The sequence below is a fragment of the Athene noctua genome, chromosome Z, assembly GCF_965140245.1.
Source record: "Athene noctua chromosome Z, bAthNoc1.hap1.1, whole genome shotgun sequence".
NCBI lineage: Eukaryota > Metazoa > Chordata > Aves > Strigiformes > Strigidae > Athene > Athene noctua.
This window is the reverse complement of record NC_134077.1, coordinates 12,564,752-12,585,211: the sequence shown is the minus strand read 5'-3', so window position 1 is coordinate 12,585,211 and position 20,460 is coordinate 12,564,752. Positions and strand designations below refer to the sequence as shown.

The 20,460-nt window shown below is 43.0% G+C and overlaps 1 protein-coding gene across 5 annotated transcripts in view; it reads left to right on the top strand.

The window, feature by feature from the left end:
* The window catches only part of PDZD2 (PDZ domain containing 2), a 139,831-nt gene that overhangs the window by 92,014 nt on the left and 27,357 nt on the right, over positions 1–20,460 (top strand). For all 5 annotated transcript variants that reach the window (XM_074931334.1, XM_074931333.1, XM_074931332.1 and 2 more), the window contains 8 exons: positions 8,356–8,467; positions 10,474–10,622; positions 11,261–11,380; positions 13,887–14,001; positions 15,690–15,763; positions 15,927–16,152; positions 17,195–17,312; positions 19,551–19,683. In XM_074931334.1, the coding sequence (XP_074787435.1) occupies positions 8,356–8,467; positions 10,474–10,622; positions 11,261–11,380; positions 13,887–14,001; positions 15,690–15,763; positions 15,927–16,152; positions 17,195–17,312; positions 19,551–19,683 (1,047 nt within the window). The remainder of the gene's footprint in view (positions 1–8,355; positions 8,468–10,473; positions 10,623–11,260; positions 11,381–13,886; positions 14,002–15,689; positions 15,764–15,926; positions 16,153–17,194; positions 17,313–19,550; positions 19,684–20,460) is intronic.

Below are 20,460 nucleotides of genomic sequence, written 5' to 3'. Positions count from 1 at the left end.
TCATTCCCATTAGGGCACTGCATTCTCAGATGAGGTTGCTGAAACACAGCTAACTCCTCAAACAGCACTGCATGGCTGAAAAAAGGCAAGAAAGAGCTTTTGCTGGCAGAAATCTGCTTTGCAATTAAATGCTTTGCTTGACAGGGGCGGGGGGGAGAAGATGAAGAGCCTGGTGTGAGGCTCAGTTATGGCCAAGCCTTGTCCTAGAGAAGGCTTTAATAACTCCTTTCCTCTTCATGGTGAGGGCTAGCAATGTTTGCAGATCCTACTTTGTGCCAGATCACCCTTGGAAGGGGTAGGTGAGGGCAGGGTCCAGCCACACCTGAGCATGGTTTGGAGCTGACAGCTGTAAATGTCACATTTGTTGAAAGTTTGGCAGCACTACCTTTTTGAGATACAGTCTTGTCCAGCATATCCATGGATCTGTGCCCGTGCAATGCCTTTCACTGATGTCGTAGCTGAGCAGACACACTGTGTCCTACAGCAAATCCAAATGCAAGTTTTTAGAGTAAACATAGTTAGGAATTTGGGGAAGAGAAAATGAGAAAATATTTGGGGACCAAATCTTGTTTGCCCAGTGTGGCTGTTCTTCTTGTGTTGTTTCCAGAAGCTGTATCACATTAATATAAGCAATTGCAATTCAGCTTATTGCTGGGGGGACATTAAGTGATGGACTGATGGTAGTGGCGCGATGCTGACAAGGGCTTGGGGAAGGTGTAGGCACACATCGCATGAGTTTGGGGAGGAGGAAGAGTGGTGAAGGGCCCTCAGGGGGGCAGTGTCATTGAATTACTGTTTTTCACACATTATAAAATTCACCTGCCAAGGAGGCATTAACATGAATGTGTTCTTCAGATCAGGAGGGAGTTCCTCAGCAGCAGTTGCATCCCTGCCTGTGCCTGGCTCCCAGCTCTTCTGGGCTCTTTCTACTGTCTCTGAGTTAAAGGCAAGCCCAGACAAAACTGTTTCATCCAGAGGTCAGTACTCAGAAGGGTTCCTTGTAGATATGGTACAGCCTACAAATAGTGAAATGTCTTCTGTTGCTTGGACTTGTGGAAGATAACCTTTTTGACTTGTCCATAAACATCAGTGTAGACAATGTCCAGAGTTACAGTTTCTGCTCTTCCTGTGTGATATGTTTGAAAGCCAAGTCAGCAGAGTCATAGAAACACAAGTTTATCTACAGTACAGGTTCTACACTGTCTTTGTTTTTGTGAATGAGGGTTTTTCCTATAAAGCAACAGATACAGTACAGCCTGTCTCTCCTTTGGCTGTTTGGATAACTGCCCAGTTTTGAAGGAGATGAACTGCCTTTAACAAGCTAAAAATAACCCCCTCATGGCAGTGGAACAAGAGATGCTGTCACAGCAGTGCAGTTCACATACATTAACAGAAGGATGATAAAGGCTGTAGGATTTGAGAGTTAGCGTGAATGTCGTATCCTCACATCTGCAATGTGTTTATCTGCAAATTCTTGTGTGTGTATATGGGTCCAGTCTTGGTTGGACTCAGTTAAAACTCATTTGAGATGTGCTATGCTTGAATAATTGTGACCTATGTACTGTATGAGGCTTCAGATCCTTGTTACAAGTATGAAAGACACCTAATGCTTATGTATTTGATATCCTCTCCTGTACTTAGGATGATATAAAACATGGTTTTGAAGCTGAAATCCAAAGCTCTCCACCAGCTGTGTCATGGGAATGCTCTCTGCAGCTGTGGGTTGACACCGGTATTAGGAAGGTCTTGCTTCACTCTTAGAGTTGTTTATTTTGAGGACTGTTTATTGCTTGCTTTGTCCCTCATCTTGAGTAAAAAGATTGTAATTTAAAAAAAAAAACACAACAGAAGCAATTTATTGCTTGTCATGATGCATAGGCTCTGGATTTGTGCTAAGCCATGAATGGTGCGTTTATTAAAGAAAATGGAGGAACTGGAGCACCTTTCACACAACTTGAGTTCCATGTTTGTCTCCTCTGTTTACCTGGGCCAATCTTCTGGGACCTCTCTGCAGCACATGGAGACATCTCGTGGGCAACGACTAAACTGCATGCAAATGTGTCATGCATTTGATGTTTGGGGGAAAAAAAGAATAAAGCGTAAGAAAGAAAACAGCAGTGATCTGTTTGTGCGCCATTCCAGAAATGTATGCATTTGATTGCCTTTAGCTTAGAAGCTGTTTCTAGTGAAAATCATAATATATTACAGAAGAAGAGTAATCTGGTCCAAAAAGCACTGGGAACTGTTTAGCTGGGAGTGTCTTACTATTTCCAAGGCGTGTGTTGTCTGTGATATCTGTTTCTTGGAGAACTTAGCTGTATTAGACATTTCCTGCATTTCTTCCTATTTAAAAGGATATTTTAAAAGTTTTGTCTCTTCAAAACATTATTACTAATTTGAGCGACTGTTTGGGAACCTGAAAATGAAATCTGCTTTGCTTAACTACAGCCTAACCATAAATATAACATTGCACCAGTGAGTCTTTGGAGTCAGCAGAGCTGGATCCTGCTTCACTGAGAGCCTGCCAGCATCCTTTGGGCCATGGTCAGCACATTGGGACTCCTGATACCAAATACATTTTGAAGTGTCTTGTACAAAATACGTAGAGCATTCTGGAAGATGAGAGCAAGTTAGCTCTGCCATAGTGCATTTCCAGTCTGCTTGAGGGTGCGTGGGCAGATACTGCTCCTGGCTTTGTGCTGGTGAGTGCCAGGTTGTGTTTCATGTACAGGTTTGTGTGGGACTGCTCAATAGACTTGGTAAAGAGCAATAAAATTAACCACTGGGGTTTTGTACTGCCTGAAGCTGACAGTAATGCCCTTTCTGGCAACTACTGCATTAGTAGTGTGAAGGCTTAGGGTGGCTTTTGAAAGCAGGCATTTGGTAGAATAGTAGACTAGGCATTCTTAGAGATCACTTTAAAGGCTTCTGTCTTGTTTATTTGGCATTTCCACCTATTCAGAAGACAGGGCAGCTCCAGTTCTTGAGTGTTTATCAGATTTCCTGATCTCCCGCTGCGCTTGAACCGGGAGTTTTCTAACACTTTCTTTATAATTAGGTAATAGAGGCCTCAAGTTCCCATCCCTTTTGCCCAGGCAGGAGGAAGCACAGACTGCACCCGGTAGTACCAGCATGGGTAATTCCCAGCCAATCTGCTGGGGAAGGCGGCCAGTGCATTGTTTCGCAGTGGTGCTAAATACAGCCCAAATCAAAGCCTTCTGGAGTCTCGCTGATGAGGCCTGCCCTAACCAATGTGCAGAGCTACTGCCTGACCAAGCAGCTTCGCACTGGGGGAGAAACCGGGACACCAGGTGTTTCTAAGATGCCAGTTAAGGCACTGAATTAGTGCTTTCCTTCTTTTTTCCTCCATCCCTGGCTCCATTTGGATCTCTAAGTTTGTGCCATGACAGAGGGCAGCAGCAATGCAGTGGTGTTTGAAAGAGGGGAGTCATGTAGCTTGCACCAAAAATTATTAAATCTGGGTTTAATCTGGACTTGTTGTAAGACCCATGGTTCAGTCGAGGGAGCTCTCTGGGTGTTGGGAGGTACTGTGTTTCAGAAAGGTGCCTCTGAGTGCTGCAGCCTCTGACATGGTGCATCCTGGATCATCCAGTTCTTTCCAGCATCTGGACAGCTTTGTGTATGCCCTAAAACAGAGCAGTAAGCCATGGAAAACTCAGTGCTGGCCAAGGTTAGAAAATCCATGTCCTCCACATTGTTTGCAGTGTTAATTCCAGTAAATTATAGTTCTGCAGTTTGTAATTTATCTGGGAGATGGATTCAATTAAACTGAAAAAGAGCTAATTTAAAAGTGAAGGTATTTTAGTTTCTGTGCAAGGTAAAGGGGCCTGTGGAGTTCCCTGCCTACCAGATATATTTAAGGCTTAAAGCATGCTGTGCCCCATAAAGCAATAAATAATGGCACAAATAACTGGGACAGCTAGAATTATAATAGATCTTGGAAGAAAATCTCAAAAACTTTTGGAAAGGTTAAAGCCTTTAAGGCATCATCTAATTTTGAGGGACTAGGAAGAAAGACTTTGTGCAGGGATTCGGTGAAGCCAGGTTTGCATTACGCGTTTTACACCTTTCTCTGAGGTCTGGTGCTGGCTCCTCTTGGAAGACTCATTGGATTCATCCTGCCCTACAGGCAGCAGCGTTGGGGTGTTTCACTATTAGATATGTTTGGCGTAGTGCTTCATAAGGAAAAACTGTCCTGCTGTGTCAGGACTGAAGAAGATGAGGAATTATCCCTTGGAGCTTGTGCAGAGGCATGGCCATTCCTTTTCACATTGCTGTTTTAAAGAAGGGCAGTGGACTTGCTGGTGGACTTGCTTTGCCAGTACAGATAGGGCTGAATTTGGTATGCTGCAGACAGCTCAGTGTAATTCTCACTGTTTCTCTCCCAAACTATCACGTTGAACTTGTCTATACGTTGCTAGCACTCCTCAGCAGAGAAAGCCAACAGACTGTGCCATGGGGAGTCAGATGGGCTCGCTGATGGGAAAGGCAGCAGCTTAGGAGCTCTGCAACCACAGCAGTAAAGCAGTTTGCTTATTAAATTGTACCATCCCCTGTGTGCCGCCTTGTTTTTCTAGATTGGTGATGATTGCCAAGCTGTTTGCAGTTAAACAATGCAGACTCTCATAATTGTGCTCTTCATCTCGCCTAATTAAGGACCTGGTCATGCTGGAGCTTTGCCCAAGCAAGTACTCCGGGGGCAGTTGTTCGTTCTGGTGTGGTGCCAGGACCGCGTGTCCATGATAGTGCCATTTCCTTTGAAATCAATTGAGATGTCACCATCACTTGATCCCAGAGCTACTTAATGAACTGGCAAAATGGGCTCTATTTTTAGATCTCCCTTCAAACTGCTGTGCGTGTTAAAGCTCCCCTTGTCCTTAATGCTGGGACGGCATTGGGCAGGATTTATTGGTTTAGTTTAATAACAGGCTTACAGAACTGAAATAATAAGCTCCGTTTCCTTAAAAGTGAGAAAAATTAAAAAGGCATGGTTAAATCCGGGCAGCCGCCTTGAGACAGTAAAGTGATATGTTCACGTGTGGCCAGAAGGATAAGGTGGAGCTGGGTTTTTTTTCTTGCCTACATTACAGGAGAGCCAAAGATTACAGACGCAAGACTTTGGGGAGTTCTGGCAAGCTTTGTGGATTGGATTTCTAAATGTTTTTTGAACAGGATAAAACTCTTGGTGGTTTATTAGACAAGCTCAACAACTTAAAGAATACCTACTTCATTGTTAATGCTGGAGTGTCTTCCCCTACATGTTTATAATTAGTGTCAGAAAAGTATTTTTGCTAAAATAAGAAATAAATACAGACATAGGTAATTTAGATGTTTTTACTTTTTATTTTAGTCTGAAGCCAAGTTGGATAAAATGTAATTTCAGGAAGCCACTGAGAATGCCTTGAGGCATTCCCTAGTATTGGTGTTTGCGCACACATGCCCTTCTGGAGATCATATGTGAGTTTGGGGGTTTGCTCTTTGTAGGTTCACAGCTTCCAGGATTGTGCAGTGATAAAGTGGAGGAATGGGGTGTACAATTTTAATGCAGGTGACAGTTGTCTCCTGTTTTTCCTCTCAGCCCACTAGATGGAAATGTATGTAATTGCAGAATGCATCTGTACTTCAATTCTGTTGCAGTCAAAAATAAATAAAAGCAAAAAAACCTCCAAACCAGACTCAAACCCTGTGTAGCAGAAACACAAGATGTACCTACCAAATGGGTCACCCTTGAGGCCAGGTTCAGGGTGTAAATTGGCTGTGGGAGTGATGATTTCAGCATCTCTCTGTACACTGCTGCAGACTAACCGAATTTTTTCCCCTGTGCTCTGAGCTGGAGGAAGCAGTCCAACTTTGGATTGGGAGTTGTGTGGTCTCATCAACTGCCCATGTCCATGCATGCTGCGGGAACAAAACAGCTCTACAGCTCCGGACCCAAGCTGGGTTGTGTTCAGCTCCAGAAAAGTCGTGTTGGACCCATCCCTGCCTGTTAGGGTAATTAAACAGCATGCCAACAAAACTGGGTGCTTTGGTGAGGCAATCCCTCTTGTTTTTCTTCATCCCTACACTTCAAATATTTCTCCACCACAGTGTTAATTCTGCTTCTGAGTACTGATTATATTTCACACCTTTAGAACCACTAGCTTTTGTGTGTTTGTACAAATGATTTCTACCTTTCTACAAGGGAGGCATTCTCATTTAATAAAGAGTATTTTTGCTTATATGGTAAATTCTAGTGTAACTTTGTGTGATCCATGAAGTCCCAGCTCACTTTCAAACACTTCTGCTGTCTTCTGCTTATCGCTATCTCTTGTAGGGACAGTTTTTGATACTTTGACTTCATACTGATCACTGATGGTTTTAGTCTCCTGGGTGGGATTTTGGATCTGATTTCTTACATCTTTTCTGGAATGAGTCCCTCGTTAGGATGGCTAAATAATAAGCACGGTTTTTTTCCAGACTAATGTAGTTTCTTCAGATGAATCTGATTACATGGAGCCGTGAGCTGCAAGGCATTTGATGATAGAAGACGACTCTGAAGTAGTTACTGCAATGTCTTGAAAAATCAACAAGAACTAGCTAGGATGTGCAAACTATGTGTAAACTATCTGTAGCTGTTCATGTTGAAGGGGGAGGAATAAAAAGCAGTTTCCATTCCAGCTTCCTGTTATCTGCCAGTTTTATGTTTTCCTGAAATTTTTACCCTTTGAACTGAAATAACGAAGTCTAGGCTCTGTGCAAAAGATAAACCTTGGCGTTCTTGGTTTGGGGATAAGAGGGACTGGGGATGGGAGGCAGGTTTGGGGGAAGATTGCCAATTTTAATCTTGAATAGTGGAAGTAGAAATTCTTTTAACAGTAAGAGTGTTTGGTCGTTTGGGTGGGATTTTTTTCTTTAACTGACTTCACAGAATCATCTAGGTTGGAAAGGACCTTGAAGATCATCCAGTCCAGCCATTAACCTAACACTGACAGTTCCCAACTGCACCATATCCCTCAGTGCTAAGTCGACGTGACTCTTAAACACCTCCAGGGATGGGGACTCCACCACCTCCCTGGGCAGCCCATTCCAACACCCAACAACCCCTTCTGGAAAGAAATGCTTCCTGACATCTAGTCTAAACTTTCCCTGGCTCAACTTGAGGCCATTCCCTCTTGTTCTATTGCTTGTTACTTGGTTAAAGAAGCTCAAACCCAGCTCTCTGCACCCTCCTTTCAGGGAGCTGTAAAGGGCGATGAGGTCTCCCCTCAGCCTCCTCCAGACTAAACCCCTCCAGTTCTGTCAGCCGCTCCTCCTGTGCTCCAGACCCTGCACCAGCAACGAAGGGCAATGAAGCTGGTGACGTACAGCAGTTTATATAGTACATTAAAAGTATGATGAAACCATTAAGTGGTTGTACTGGAAATTTTGTTTTCCTTGCCACGAGCTGTCTGAATAATTGTGCAGAGGATGTGTGGTGAGTGATGGGGTGAAAATGTAGAAGAATTAGTGTGTGCATGGGGAGTGTGTCAAGGATTGCTGTGTAGTGGCACATCTAGGAAAATGTGACTGCTGTAGCTGGATCAAGGAAGCAGTGAGTGAAGAAGGTCACCAGGGTCTTCCTCAGCACATGGGTTGGGGAGGGTCTCTGTGGGCTTTGCACATGGACAGTTCTGCTCATCCCTGACCATGTGGGAGCAAGACACAGGGCACATGTGGCCGTGCTGCTGTACATTGTTACCTTGTATTGTCACCTCCATCTAGGCAAACATAGTGGGTAAACAGACTCCGCATTTACTTGGGCTGGCGTGGTTGCAATTCTATGTGTAAATTTAAGCTGAGCATTTCCAGGCTCCTAAGTGCTTAGCTGTATAATCTTCATAACTTTCTGTTAAATTAGCTTTTAATTCATGATGCGTTGTTGTTCGGCTTCACACACTAACAATAACACTTTTTTAAAAGTGCTTTTCTCTATAAAGATGTGATGTTTCTGGAAGCTTCCTAAACTGAACAAACTGCAATGACTCTACATTAAACTCTGACAAAATCTGGGCTGAAGCACTTGAATGAGGTGCTGTGGATGCTGGAGGTGCTCTGAGGACTTTACTGTGGTACCCTGCAGAGGATCTCTGGCCCTACTGAGCTGTACCTGTAGCCCTCAGTAAGATCTGCAATAATGCCCAAAGGCGTTGCTGAAAATTACTTACAGAAATGTGTACTGGCTTAATACAATGACATGTTTTGGAAAAAGAGATGATGTGCAATGGAATTTTTTGTTCATTAGTAAAAATGAGAGGAATTCCATCAACTTCTCTGGTTTACAAGTAAATAATTTATTTTTTTTTTAATTTTTTTGAGGTGATGGAAACTGAGAAGTCTCAAGATCCAACCTGTGCAGAAGTGTCCAAAGGAAACAACCAGAGTCCAACGCTGGGAAGTGGCATACTGAAATACAGAAGTCGATCCCAAGGTAAAGCTAGGTTTATAAAAGATAGCAATAGTAGAATTTTTATGTTGTGTGTTTTTTAGCTATCTCAGAGTGGGATAGGATTTCTTTCCTTTGGAGATCATATTAGTTTAATTTGGAAGGAAAATCCCAGATGTAAGATGTTTGCATTCAGCCTCCTGATTTGAACTATTGTATAGAGAGAAAGATGAAATAAAATTTTGGAAGCTTCTTTCTCCCCCCCCCCCCCCCCCCCCTTCTCTCTTTCTCTCTCTCTCTCTTTTTCAAACATTTACATTCTATATATTTCAGTGTGCTCTGATACTGAGGTGGGAAACATGTTTCAGCATGGCATTACCAGAATATTCATTTTGGTGAATACTCCCCAAATTTTCTGTTGCTTTATCCCCAAGTCTTAGCAGTAACCTGCAAAGCTCAATCACATTCTTATCCCTAATACTTTCTGAGGCTGCCTCCCTCCTGTGTTCACCTTAATTTCCATTTACTGAGATATTTTTAGCCTAGTCCGGGGAGTTCCTTTGCCTGTACCCCCTGCAGTTGTGTGTTGGTGGCTCACTGGGGATCCAGCCTCAGCTCCCATGGGTGCTGCTGCGCCTGGGCTGTGGGTGAGCCTGGAGCATCTCCTAGCCTGGTCCCAAGCCTGGGCTGCAGCATGGGAAGAGCAGCTGCATTCAGGGGTGGGCAGAAAACACAGGAATATAACTGCTCTTCTAGAAAAAGAGAGGAAAAGGGTTAGCTGTAGGTGCCAGGAGGATTTGGAAGCAGAAGTGCCAGGATGCTGGGTCCTGCCAAGATAGCTGTCCTGGCTGTGTGCTGAGCAGCAGTGCCCTGTGTGCCTGGGGAATGAGGGCTTTAAAAGCAGAGGTAGTTTCATATCCCAAAGCAAGGAGCAGGTTTAAATTGCACTCTGGGTAGTAGCTACAAATTCTGCCTGTGGATGCAGCATCAGAATTGCTTTAATACAGAGTGAAAACTAGCAGCTGCCCCAGCTCTGTGCTCCATCCCTCCCTGGCACTGGCAGCAGTGCTTGCACAGCCTGTGGGTGAGGAGGGGGTAGCAGAAAAATGGGTTTGGGGCTCTCCTGGGCAAATCTGCAGTGGGTCTACCTCAGCCCATGGCTTGTGAGCCCCATCCCCAGAGCAAGGACAGGGCAGTGAAGATGAAGGGAAAGCAGAGCTGCCCCTTTCTGTGTCAGCTCCACCTTAACATTGCTTTAAAGTAATCTTGAAACCACATCGTGAAATCCAGCTTCCCTGAATTTGGCCTGTCTGTGTCTTAAGTTTTCATCTGTAAAATAGGGGCTAATGGCCCTTCCCTGCATGGCAGGGAAATGTCAAGGATAAATGTGAAGGAACTGCTGTGACTGCAGGTCCTGTGGGGACTTCGGAGAAAATAAGGATGGGAGGATCCCTGGTTCAAGGAGTGGGGTACTGTGCAGCTAATTTCAGTATGTCCTTCAAGACAAATAATTCTGTTTCTTATGCGAACTCTGCACTCTTCTCCTCTTTAAAACAACTAGGATCATTGCCAGAAGGAAAGAAAATAGCATATATTTGGCACATTTTTCCTTTTTCCATTCCAGAAAAATTTCCCTCAAAGTGACATGACACCTCCAGAAATGAATACTGCTACAGTGTCGAGTCTTTTAATTTTAAATAAATGAAGCTTGAGAGCTTAGTGTACTGGCAAGTGCCATTCGGTGAGAGCAGCTGAATTTCTTTTCTGTCCCTGAGCTACTGGCTCAATTATCTTCTGCTTTTCCTTACTACCGTGAGCGACAGCACTGAGGAGTTCAGCATCACTGAAAGATCATAGAAAACCTGTGATAGCAGAAGTTTTTAGTTAAGGATGATCAGAACTAGGTTCTAACTGCCCATTTGGGAACTCCATAGTTTTGTTTTAAGGCACTGTTTAAGCTGGAATTTGCAGGAGGTGATTATGGCAGGCTGGCAAGAGGATAAAGCAGCTCTGAGATATTTGCGGGATGTGTTTCTGTGGTTTTTCCCTAGGTGCCGGATCCCGCTTGGAGTCTGTGGGAGAAGACGATGAGCTGATGGTGGAAAATGGGGAATCAAATTATGAAATAGCGGTGAAATATTCCCGGGGTGGAAGAAAGCACTCTCTGCCCCAGCAGCTGGAGTCAGCAGGAGCCAGGCAGGTGGGTGGAAAGGCAGGGCTGCTCTGAGCACCTTATTGTGTGCTTGATTTGTCTGGAGCTCATAGAAGTGAGGGTAGTAAAGCAAGGCCATGTAGGTACATCACAGGGACTGAAACCAGGCCTGGACACCAAAATGCAATGCGTTGGCCACCTATGGAGAACTTCTTCCCTCTGAGGATGGTGGAAGGGGGTACTTCATACTGTGGCAAGAAGGTCCAAAGGCTGATTTTACAAGTTGAAGTTCCAGAGATATGAGAACTTAAACAAAGAAATCCTGCTTCTCTTTATTTTATTGATTTGGTGATGTAGGCGCCTTTTTTTCCCCTTTTTTTTTTTTTTTTTTAAAGCAGATAAGGACTTCAGTATATCATGAGGCTACCCTTAATCTTTTTAATTTAAATTGTGGCTGGTACATTACAAAATGATCCTACTGTGTGAAATGCGGGAAAATTACTGTGGCAAGATTCACTTTAACTTTAATGAGCTAGGATTTCATCCCTTGAACATTTTTCTGAATATATCTGCAAGATAAACCCCCCCCCCCCTCTTTCCCAACACACACAGTTTTCTTGGTATGACATCCCAGTGCCTGTGCCAAGCAATCAGAGCAACTAACCTTGTTTTCTGATATTTGTTAGGACTACCATATCGTGAAGAAATCCACACGTTCATTCAGTGCTGCCCAAGTGGAATCTCCATGGAGACTGACCCAGCCGTCCATCATTTCCAACATTGTCCTGATGAAAGGGCAAGGCAAGGTGAGGATTTCTGCGTGCGGCTGGTTTCTCACATGTAGTAAGAGCTGGCATTTAAGAGGTGTCTCCCATACCCAGGGCTTCCAGCAGCTCTCAAAGTAGCCAATAATAATAATAATAACAGTAATGATAAATCCCATTTTCAAATGTAAATCCCAAAGTTACACCTGCAAAATACAGGGGAAGCAGTGTTCGTGCCATGCACTTGATGTGGGATGGCTTTCATTCCAATTTGGTACCTCTGGTCATTACTGAGATATCAAATATTAATAATGGATCCCTAAGTATGTATGCTTATGCAAAGTTGGTGCAGCTACAGAAGAGTACCTGTTTGCATGTGTATTTATGGACAAGCATATTTTATCTCTGTGGAATCTTTATACATTAAAAAAATCACTGCAAATTAAGCATTAAACCCAAAGATAGGTTACTGGTTGATAGCTTATCTGAGAGCACTGAATTCTCTGGGTTGAAGAGTCCTCCTTTCTCCCACCACTAATATGTTTGCATATTCACTAGATACAATTGGCTGAATGCTGAGGGAAAATAGACAAGCATTAACCTAGGTGTATATTGTTTTCCCTAATCCAATCCACACTAGTATTGGAGCTGTCATTTAAATATGCTGAAAATATGCATGCCTTTTCTGAAAGACTCTAAACTCATCAGATGTATATGTTTTGGACTAAAAAGACTTGTTTTGACTTTCAAGCTCAAATACAAAACAAATTCCTTGTTATGCTTTAAGTTTAGCAGAGTTAGAAATAGTGATTTCTCTGGGTAGATTGACTCACAGTTGCTATATAAATCTCCTTCTTTGGGAACTTAAGGTCTTTCATGACATTTCCAAACGAGTATTTCTTCATTTTTCATGTACTTACGTTTTTGACCCTATTTTTCTTGTAAGAATTAGATTCTTTCTCCCTGTGGGATAACCTACCCTCTCCTGTCTTTCTGCAGTTAGCTCCAAGGCATTAGGAAGCAGTTGGGAACATGCAGACTCTAGTGATCATGAGCCTCCTCAAACAGCTGCCGTTTGGTGCCTTCCACCCAACTTTTGAGTGATCACCTCTGTTAGGGGTTGCACTGCGTACAATTTGTGCAGTAGCATTTGCTTTATTATCTCTACGCAGATCTGGGACTTGAAAAGTATTTCCACAGAGTTGCCATGTTGGTGACTGTGAGCCAAGTGCTCACCCTTGGTTTTTCATCTGTAGGTAGATCTTCAAGGGGTCTTTTTCTGCTATGGAGTGGCAGCACTTCTCTGGGAAGGGCGGCTAATCTGGGAACCGCTGTGCTTTGCAGCTGTATTTCTCCCAACCCATACCACGGAGCTGTGGGGAGAACTGCTGTGTCCATGCAGGGGAGTGCCAGGAGGCTCCTGCTTTCTGTAGGTTGCTTTGCAATTGATAATTGCACAGTAAACAGTTGAGTTGTTTTGTGTTGCATGGGGGAGCTAGGATGCTTTTGCTTTCTAGAGATCAGTAATGTCTTACCAAATTACTAGAAGCTTATAACTGCGAGTCTGCTATATATTCACAGAGTAAAACAAAAGAGTTGGTTGTTGTATCAGGTTGTAAACACAGTGTTGATGCCTGCCCTGGCAGCATCCCTCAGCTGGAGAGCACTGCCTGAGGCGCTAATAATAACCATGGCTTCAGATCACTGAAGCACAACAGTTTTCCACTTCCTTTGTCCACCTGGTCAGTGACTTTTCTCTTTATTTTGTAAAATACATGTACAGCAGTGACAAGAGGAGAAATATGGGGTGAACAGATCAAGGAAGTGATTTGGCTGGGCAATAACTCATCAGAAGGAGTAGAGGTTTGTTCTGCTGTGCTCACCCATTCCCTGATCAGCTTTGCAAGATAGTCCCTCAGCCAGCCAGGGCAGCACAGGGGCAAGAGCTAACAGATGGAGCCATGGGGAATGTATTGATCTAGATTTATTTAAATATAACGTGGTACATATCTCCAGCATAATTTAAAATGTACATGTGCATGCCAGCCCCCCCAGTGCCAGCCCCCTTCCAGCTACATTCCTGACGTTACAGCACTGACCTTATGTCATGTTCTTAAGCTTTTCTTTTTCCCGAGGAAATGGAGGATCTGTCACAGCAGAGAAAACTACTGTTAATTCTGGATATAGATCTCAGAAGTGGGAATCTAGTGTCTGTCAATTTAAAAGCAATGTATTGAAGTTTTTGAAATGGGAATAGGAAAATATAGAGCCATTGACCCAGTGTTTTTAAAAAAAAGTAATCTCAAAATAACATTTTTGCTATTTCAGCTTAAGGTGCCTGCTGCTGCTTTTTGGGTTGTTAAGTGTGTTGATATTGGTGTGAAAGTAAATGAGGAAATGCAAGCAGAGAGTAAGATGGCAGTGCAATTCATCAGAAGCTTTTAGGTTTTCATCTTTCCTTTTTCTTTTATGTTATCAGCAGTCTCTCTCACACAGGTGATAATAGAGTAAGGTGCCAGCTGTGTTTCTTCTCCTCCCTTTTCTGTAGGGTCTTGGATTCAGCATTGTGGGAGGTCAGGATTCTGCTCGCGGACGCATGGGAATTTTTGTGAAGACTATATTCCCAAATGGAGCAGCGGCTGCTGATGGAAGGCTTAAAGAAGGTATGGTAGAGAAAATCCAACTGCATATAAAAGACCACAGTGGGATATTATTTCAGTCCCACAGAAAAATGCAAATACAGCTTTATTTAGGCACCTGGTCATCAGCAAGAGGCTGTGGAGGTTGTAACACACCCTGTTTGTCCATCCTGGGGAAGATATTCATAGCAGTTAACTTGATTATATTGCATATTGAGAAGGGGAAACTACAGCATGATGGTTTTTTTTTTCCCCTTCCTCTTCAGTGATCTGCAATTCTTCAGTTGGAGAGGGTCATTGTTAGCAGTGAAACATATCTATTCAACTAAGGTCTGATTTAAAGATGCTTGTCCAAGAGGGGTTATACAGAGGGCTTGGCAGAGGCTGTTTTGGGTCCTTGTGTTCTTCAAACCTCTTGGTATGATTTTGACATGAATCAACAAGAGTTATAACCAGAGAAGGAAAAAAGGAAGGATGGGATTGGCAGTAAGATCACCAGGCTGGTTAAGGAAGCAGATATATTTTGATTTTATTACTGCTTTTCTGGTCTTGATCTCTGAGCTGAACATACAGCCTGCTCTGTGTGTGTTTGCATCCTGGTCTGAGTGCTGTGCCAGACAGACTCTTATGCACCGTTGAAAATACAAAGTGACCATGAGTTTAGAGTGTAGGCTTACTACTCTTCTGCAGGGGTTGTGTTACTTCCCTTCCACCGAAAGCTGCTCCAGTGTTACTTCTCTCAAGCTGCTCCTGGGCTACTTCTCTCCTTCTCGTATCATCATTCCGTCTTTACATCTCACCACACTTGTATTTGAGGCTGCTTGTGGTGCCAACTCTCACACTGGCTGCCAGAGGGAAGCTCGTGTCCCTGCTGCATAGGTTGTGCACTCTCCATGGGAAGCCAATAAGTAGCAGCTGTCCTATAAACCCAGCAAGCCTTTGCAAGCTATTCAGAGCTGGCATAGTCGTTTGTTGTGTTCGTTTTTTTTTTTAACTGGGGCTAGGAAACGAGAGGAGGGGTAGACTTGTCTTATGACATCATCCCATCTAATTTTGCACAGATGCAAGTAAAATTGCAGAAAGTGAATCTGAATCATACTGACCCTCCTTTTAATAAAATGATGATACATTAACACAGCTGGGTATAAGTAGTAGAACCCAGAGCCTGGAAGCAGGTAGAAATATGACAGGACCTGTTCATTGGGGTGAGAAAGGCATTTGCTATTGTGGTGTATGGACTACACAGTTCTCCATTTGCAAGCATTTAGTAAGAGGACACGTTTACTTTCTGCATGTGGATGCAAGGTTAGTTTTCTTTGAATAGGCTTTGAAGTGATGTGATGTAGTGTTTCACTTATATTCTCATTTCTCCTGTTGATGATCACAAAAGAAAGAGAGTTTTATAGTCCCTTTGGACTTCATGTTGTGAGCATCTATTTTCAGACTTCGTTAAAATCCGTAGTGTTTTCAGCTTGTGTTAGTATGAAAATGCCAAGGATCTCTGCTGAACAGTCTTTACTCTGCTAATTCGTCACTATTAACTTGTAAAGGCATTAGGACCAGTGAAGATAAACTGAGAACAGTAAAAGGCTTTTTACTGAGCAGTTAACTGGAATCCTCATAGTAGTGGGTCACCTTATGTACAGGAAAGGTCTTTTACATCTCTGTAGTCTGTATATTGCTGACTTAATTTTTTTCTATCTAATTACCAGGGGATGAAATCCTAGAAGTTAATGGAGAGTCTCTACAAGGACTGACCCATCAAGAGGCCATTCAGAGGTTTAAGGTAACACGGATGTAATATGGAAGAGATTCACGCTCCTCTTTTTTCAGTGCATTTCATACCCTTGGCTTATATTCTTTTGCTGCTACAAATTACTGTATGCAGGTTTACTGACAAATGTTGATGTATCGTGTCACCTTATTGGGGCTCTCTGATGTCTCTCCAGCAACTCAAGAAAGGTGTGGTGACCCTGACGGTGCGCACACGCCTGCGCAGCCCGAGCCTCACGCCCTGCGTGACTCCCACCTTGCTGAGCCGCTCCAGCTCGCCCAGCTCCAGCGCTAGCGGTGGCGTGCAGGTCACTGGCCCTGATGAGGCAGATGGTTCATCCTCCAACCGCAAAGGACCTGGCCCGAAGGACAGAATCGTCATGGACGTGACGCTCAATAAAGGTGATGGTCCATTGAAAATGGGCTTGGAGAATGAATCTGTACTTTTTAGGGGAGTTTTGGGGAATTGGCTAGAGACTCTAATATCGAGGGCACCTATCCATGTCCATCTGATCTTGAACCACGAGATGGGGGTGAAAAACATCCTCTGATGCAAAAACTGAAGAGTTCCCCCTTCCATGTTTTGCTGCTCCAGAGTCAGCAGACTCTTATGGGTAGCAGTCAATGCCCATGCTGTTGAAAGGGGGAAGCTGTGAGATAGCGGGCAAAATATGAATCAGCCTCTTGGCAGTCCAAATGGCTATGCCCTTTTTGTGAAGAGCAGCCCTGGGAAAGGCAAGGCCACACAGAGTGCTCAGAATTGCCCAGATGAGCTGTTTGCACTGCTGCTTGAGGTTTGCTCTCATTATCAGTAATTGCACAAGATAAACTTAGAGCATACGCTATATGTGGTGGGACAAATATGCCTATTTTAAAGGCTTAAAATATGCTGATTTTAAAGGTTGGTTAAAAAATTTGGAGAGAGAAGGTAAGATGTCCAGCAATTCCTGTTTTAGGAATGCTGTTACCTCAAGGAAAGCAAAGGTGAAGAGGTAATCACTGAACCAGGGATAACCCTCACCTTTCTTCATGCATCTTTGCTGAGGAATGCCATGCAGATACTTAACAAGAGAGAGCAGTGCAGTAGGCAGCATCTTCTGTGCTCAAGTTTTCTGCAATAATTTTAAGTGACATCTTTATTGGATTGCTGCCCCCACTTCTTTGTGCCTTGGACCAGATCAGACCTTGTGCGACATTTCCAAGCGGTTCCCACGGCACACAGCAAAATTTGCAGGGAGTGATGGATCTCAGAAAACAGTCAGGATCAGATATTTTCAATCCTGATTTCCACTGTTGGTCTTGGCTTCCTGACTGACTGCACCTAAGGCCAGCCCTGAAACAATACATGGGTCTTGTTCTCAGATAGGATGTGGGAACACAAACACTTGTGTGTCCTGTGTGATTACAATCTGCTACTTTTCTTTGTACTTTTTGTTTGTCACAGAGCCAGGGGTTGGGCTCGGCATTGGTGCCTGTTGTCTCACGCTGGAAAACAGTTCTCCGGGGATATACATTCACAGCCTGGCCCCAGGATCAGTGGCTAAAATGGATGGCAGATTAAGGTTAGTTAAAGCAGAAACATGCCAGAGTGGTTTTACAATAAAATCGATTGCAACTTTGTTTTCACCAATTGGTTGATGTAGCAGGGAGGGGATTTATACTTAAGACTTCACCAAAATGAAAACATTTCAATAAAGACATTCCAAAGTGGTATTAAATGCCCAGGAAACATTATTCTGTGTGCTGGAAGCAACACGACCATTAAGGTTTGGGTTGTTGGTTTTGTTTTTTTTTTTTTCTTCTCTATATGGAAAGCTGAGTCTAATAGCACCCTTTGAGAAAGACAATCAGCAGGAAGTGCAGTCTCATGTCTTTTTATCAGAGCTGCAGCCAGAGACCCCAGATTGGGAGGAAATCTGCAGAGCTATGCTAAAAGCTCAGTCACCTGAAACTCTTAAAAAGAGCTGGGGGAGATGTTCTTGCAGCTGGCTGTGCCTGTGGCTGCAGCAGTACTTTTCTGCCCTTACTGTCTGTCTGGTATTGCTGCAGGCTGACCTGCCCATCTCATTTACTCTGTCATGGAGTTTGAGTGTCTTTAAGGAACCGTAAGAGAGAGGAGCAATCATTCTTAGGGTTCCCTTGTGCTTTACGTTGGATTAAGTGACAGAAAGTTATTTGCTGTTCCTTTCCTGGAGGCTTCATTTTTAAAAATCATTGGAGGAAATACTCCACCTTTCTGCGTTCTGCATAAAATGCTGGTGGGCACTGGAAGCGTCACTGGGGAGGGGAGGCTGCACTGAAGACTCTCTGGGAGTGCATGATCTGCCTTGAACATGTGGCATGAGCACTGGTGCAGAGAGGCTGAGCACATACCTTGCTTTCACATGGGTAGAGAGTGCCTTCTGTTTCCTTGCTCACTAGGAAAATTGTGATAGAGCAATTTGATTTTTTGCAATAAGGGAAGAAGATAATTTTATGGTGATGTCCCTGGCAAAACCCTTGGAAGTTCCTACCAAACAGAAATGTCTATAGGAGACGGTATTTAATGCTAACTTGCTTTCTTGTAAGCCTCTTTGGAAAAGATTGCTGTGCTGGTTGGTCTGTGTGTAACAGCTGTATCATTTATTAGGTTTAAGTGATTGATTATATCCAGGCATGCTTCCCAGATTTCTAACTTGCTTCTTTGAGACATTGCTTCTGTTGTCCCATCAGTGGTTTATGGCTCCATAAGCCAAAACTTACAGGATGGTTTTGATTTTTGGAAAACTTCATTAATCAAATACTGGCTTTGCAATACCAGGAGAGTTTTGAATCCAGCTCCTCCATATCTGAGCTCTCCCTCTCAATCATGTGCCTGTTAAGTGACTCCACTTGTGTAGTTTCTAATAACTGTGTAAATCTAAAAGATAGGCAGAGCAGCAGCATGATTATACAGCCGTTAGTCAATGCTTTGCTTTCCTGAGCCTATACCAGAAGTACAGTTTACTGAAGGCTGCCACGTGCAATTGCCAATTTGCCTTTGGTGTGTGGACTCACAGTGCAAATTCATTTCCATTGTCACAAGTAGCCCAACATAAATCAGCAGTAGTAGATTATTTGAGAGTGTCTATTTAAACCAAATGCTTTAGTAATTATGGAGAATGCTTTAATGATATCCCTAGTTGATGATCTTTTCTTTTGAATAGTTCCAGATGTCTGAGCACCATGACCAAGAGCTAAGAAATTGGGAAAACAAAACTAAACAGTCTGTGCTTTTCTTTCAGAAGAGGGTTGTTTTGGTTTGGCTTTTTTTGTTTTGTTTTGTTTTTAATGGGTTCTATATGTTAATTTGAAGTAAATAGAGGCTTACCGCGCTTAATTTTTTTCTTGGAGTCATTTCATAAACTGATATCTAAATCATTAATTTCTTATCAGTGTTTGTGTTAAGTAATTCAATATGATGGGAAGGAACAGCCCATCTGAATCTAGTATTTCCTTTTCTGTGTTCAACAAATATCTGAATGCAGAGATGGAATTGAAGTCTGCTTTCACCCTGGTCCAAATGCAGCCAATTTTCTCTCTTGATTTAATAGGGTTTGTAGCACTGATGGTAAGTGCAGAAGGGATCTCTGGACCTCCCTCCTGAAGTCAACGGGACTTAAAAGTATTCACGTCACTGGGAGCAAGAGCAAGACTGGCTTCTTTTCAAGCCAGACCTTTTCCAGACACTTGTATCTTTGAAAAAGCTTGGCCGTCAGTTGAAAGCACAAATGTTTTTGTAAAAGGTGGTTGTGATTAGCTGGCTTTATGTCTCTCTGCAGTCGAGGTGACCAGATCTTGGAGGCAGATTCGGTGAGTCTGCGTCACGCGGCATTAAGTGAAGCCTACGCCATCCTGAGTGAATGTGGTCCAGGTCCAGTCAGCCTAATCATTAGTCGGCATCCTAATCCAAAGGTGAGGAGAAAATGTGTTAGTACATCTGCATTGTTTTCATCTGGCACTGTAATTTGAGTCTTGTTGTCAGGAAAGCAGCAAATGAAGAATATTGAATTTTTCTCTCCATGGCATGTGGTTGTACAAGGAGTCAGGATTATAGTGGTGCCTTCCAGTTTTGTAAGTTGTAGCAATGCTGGACTGTCCCTGCTGCTTTTCACTTAGTCACCCACTGATCAAATGCAATTTTCCTGGAACTACTAGAGTGAAGTGTTCCCATTTTTCTTGGTACTTGAACCAAGTGGCAACACAAATATGGCACAAGTCCTCTTCGTCCTAAAAGTTATTTCGCAGTTAGTTTGTCTTTGAGTAGAATGTGATTTAGGGCCAGGAATATAAATATCAACAGAATGAACTGATCAACTCTAATAAAGGAGTAGGAATCCTGTTTTTTTAATAAGTAAAATCTGTCCAAAGATCAAAGTTTTTCTTCAGGAACTAAAACGTGAGAATCTGGAATGTACTGCTACTGTGAAATCTGTGCAAGGGCAATTTGGAAATAAGGCTGTGTTTATAAAGTGAGTATTTTCAAGCAATTTTTAAAAATGGATGATAGAAGATAAAAGCCTTTTAACCAAGCTATAGGGAATAACAACTTCTTTTATTTCAATATTTCAAAGAATTTAATGAGCGTTCAAAACCTTCCTGTTTAAACAGGAATGAAACTGTAAAAATATTTGCCTTAGTGGGTCCAAAGAGCTCTGACTTTTGAACTTGTAACTACAAGTGGAGACCTTA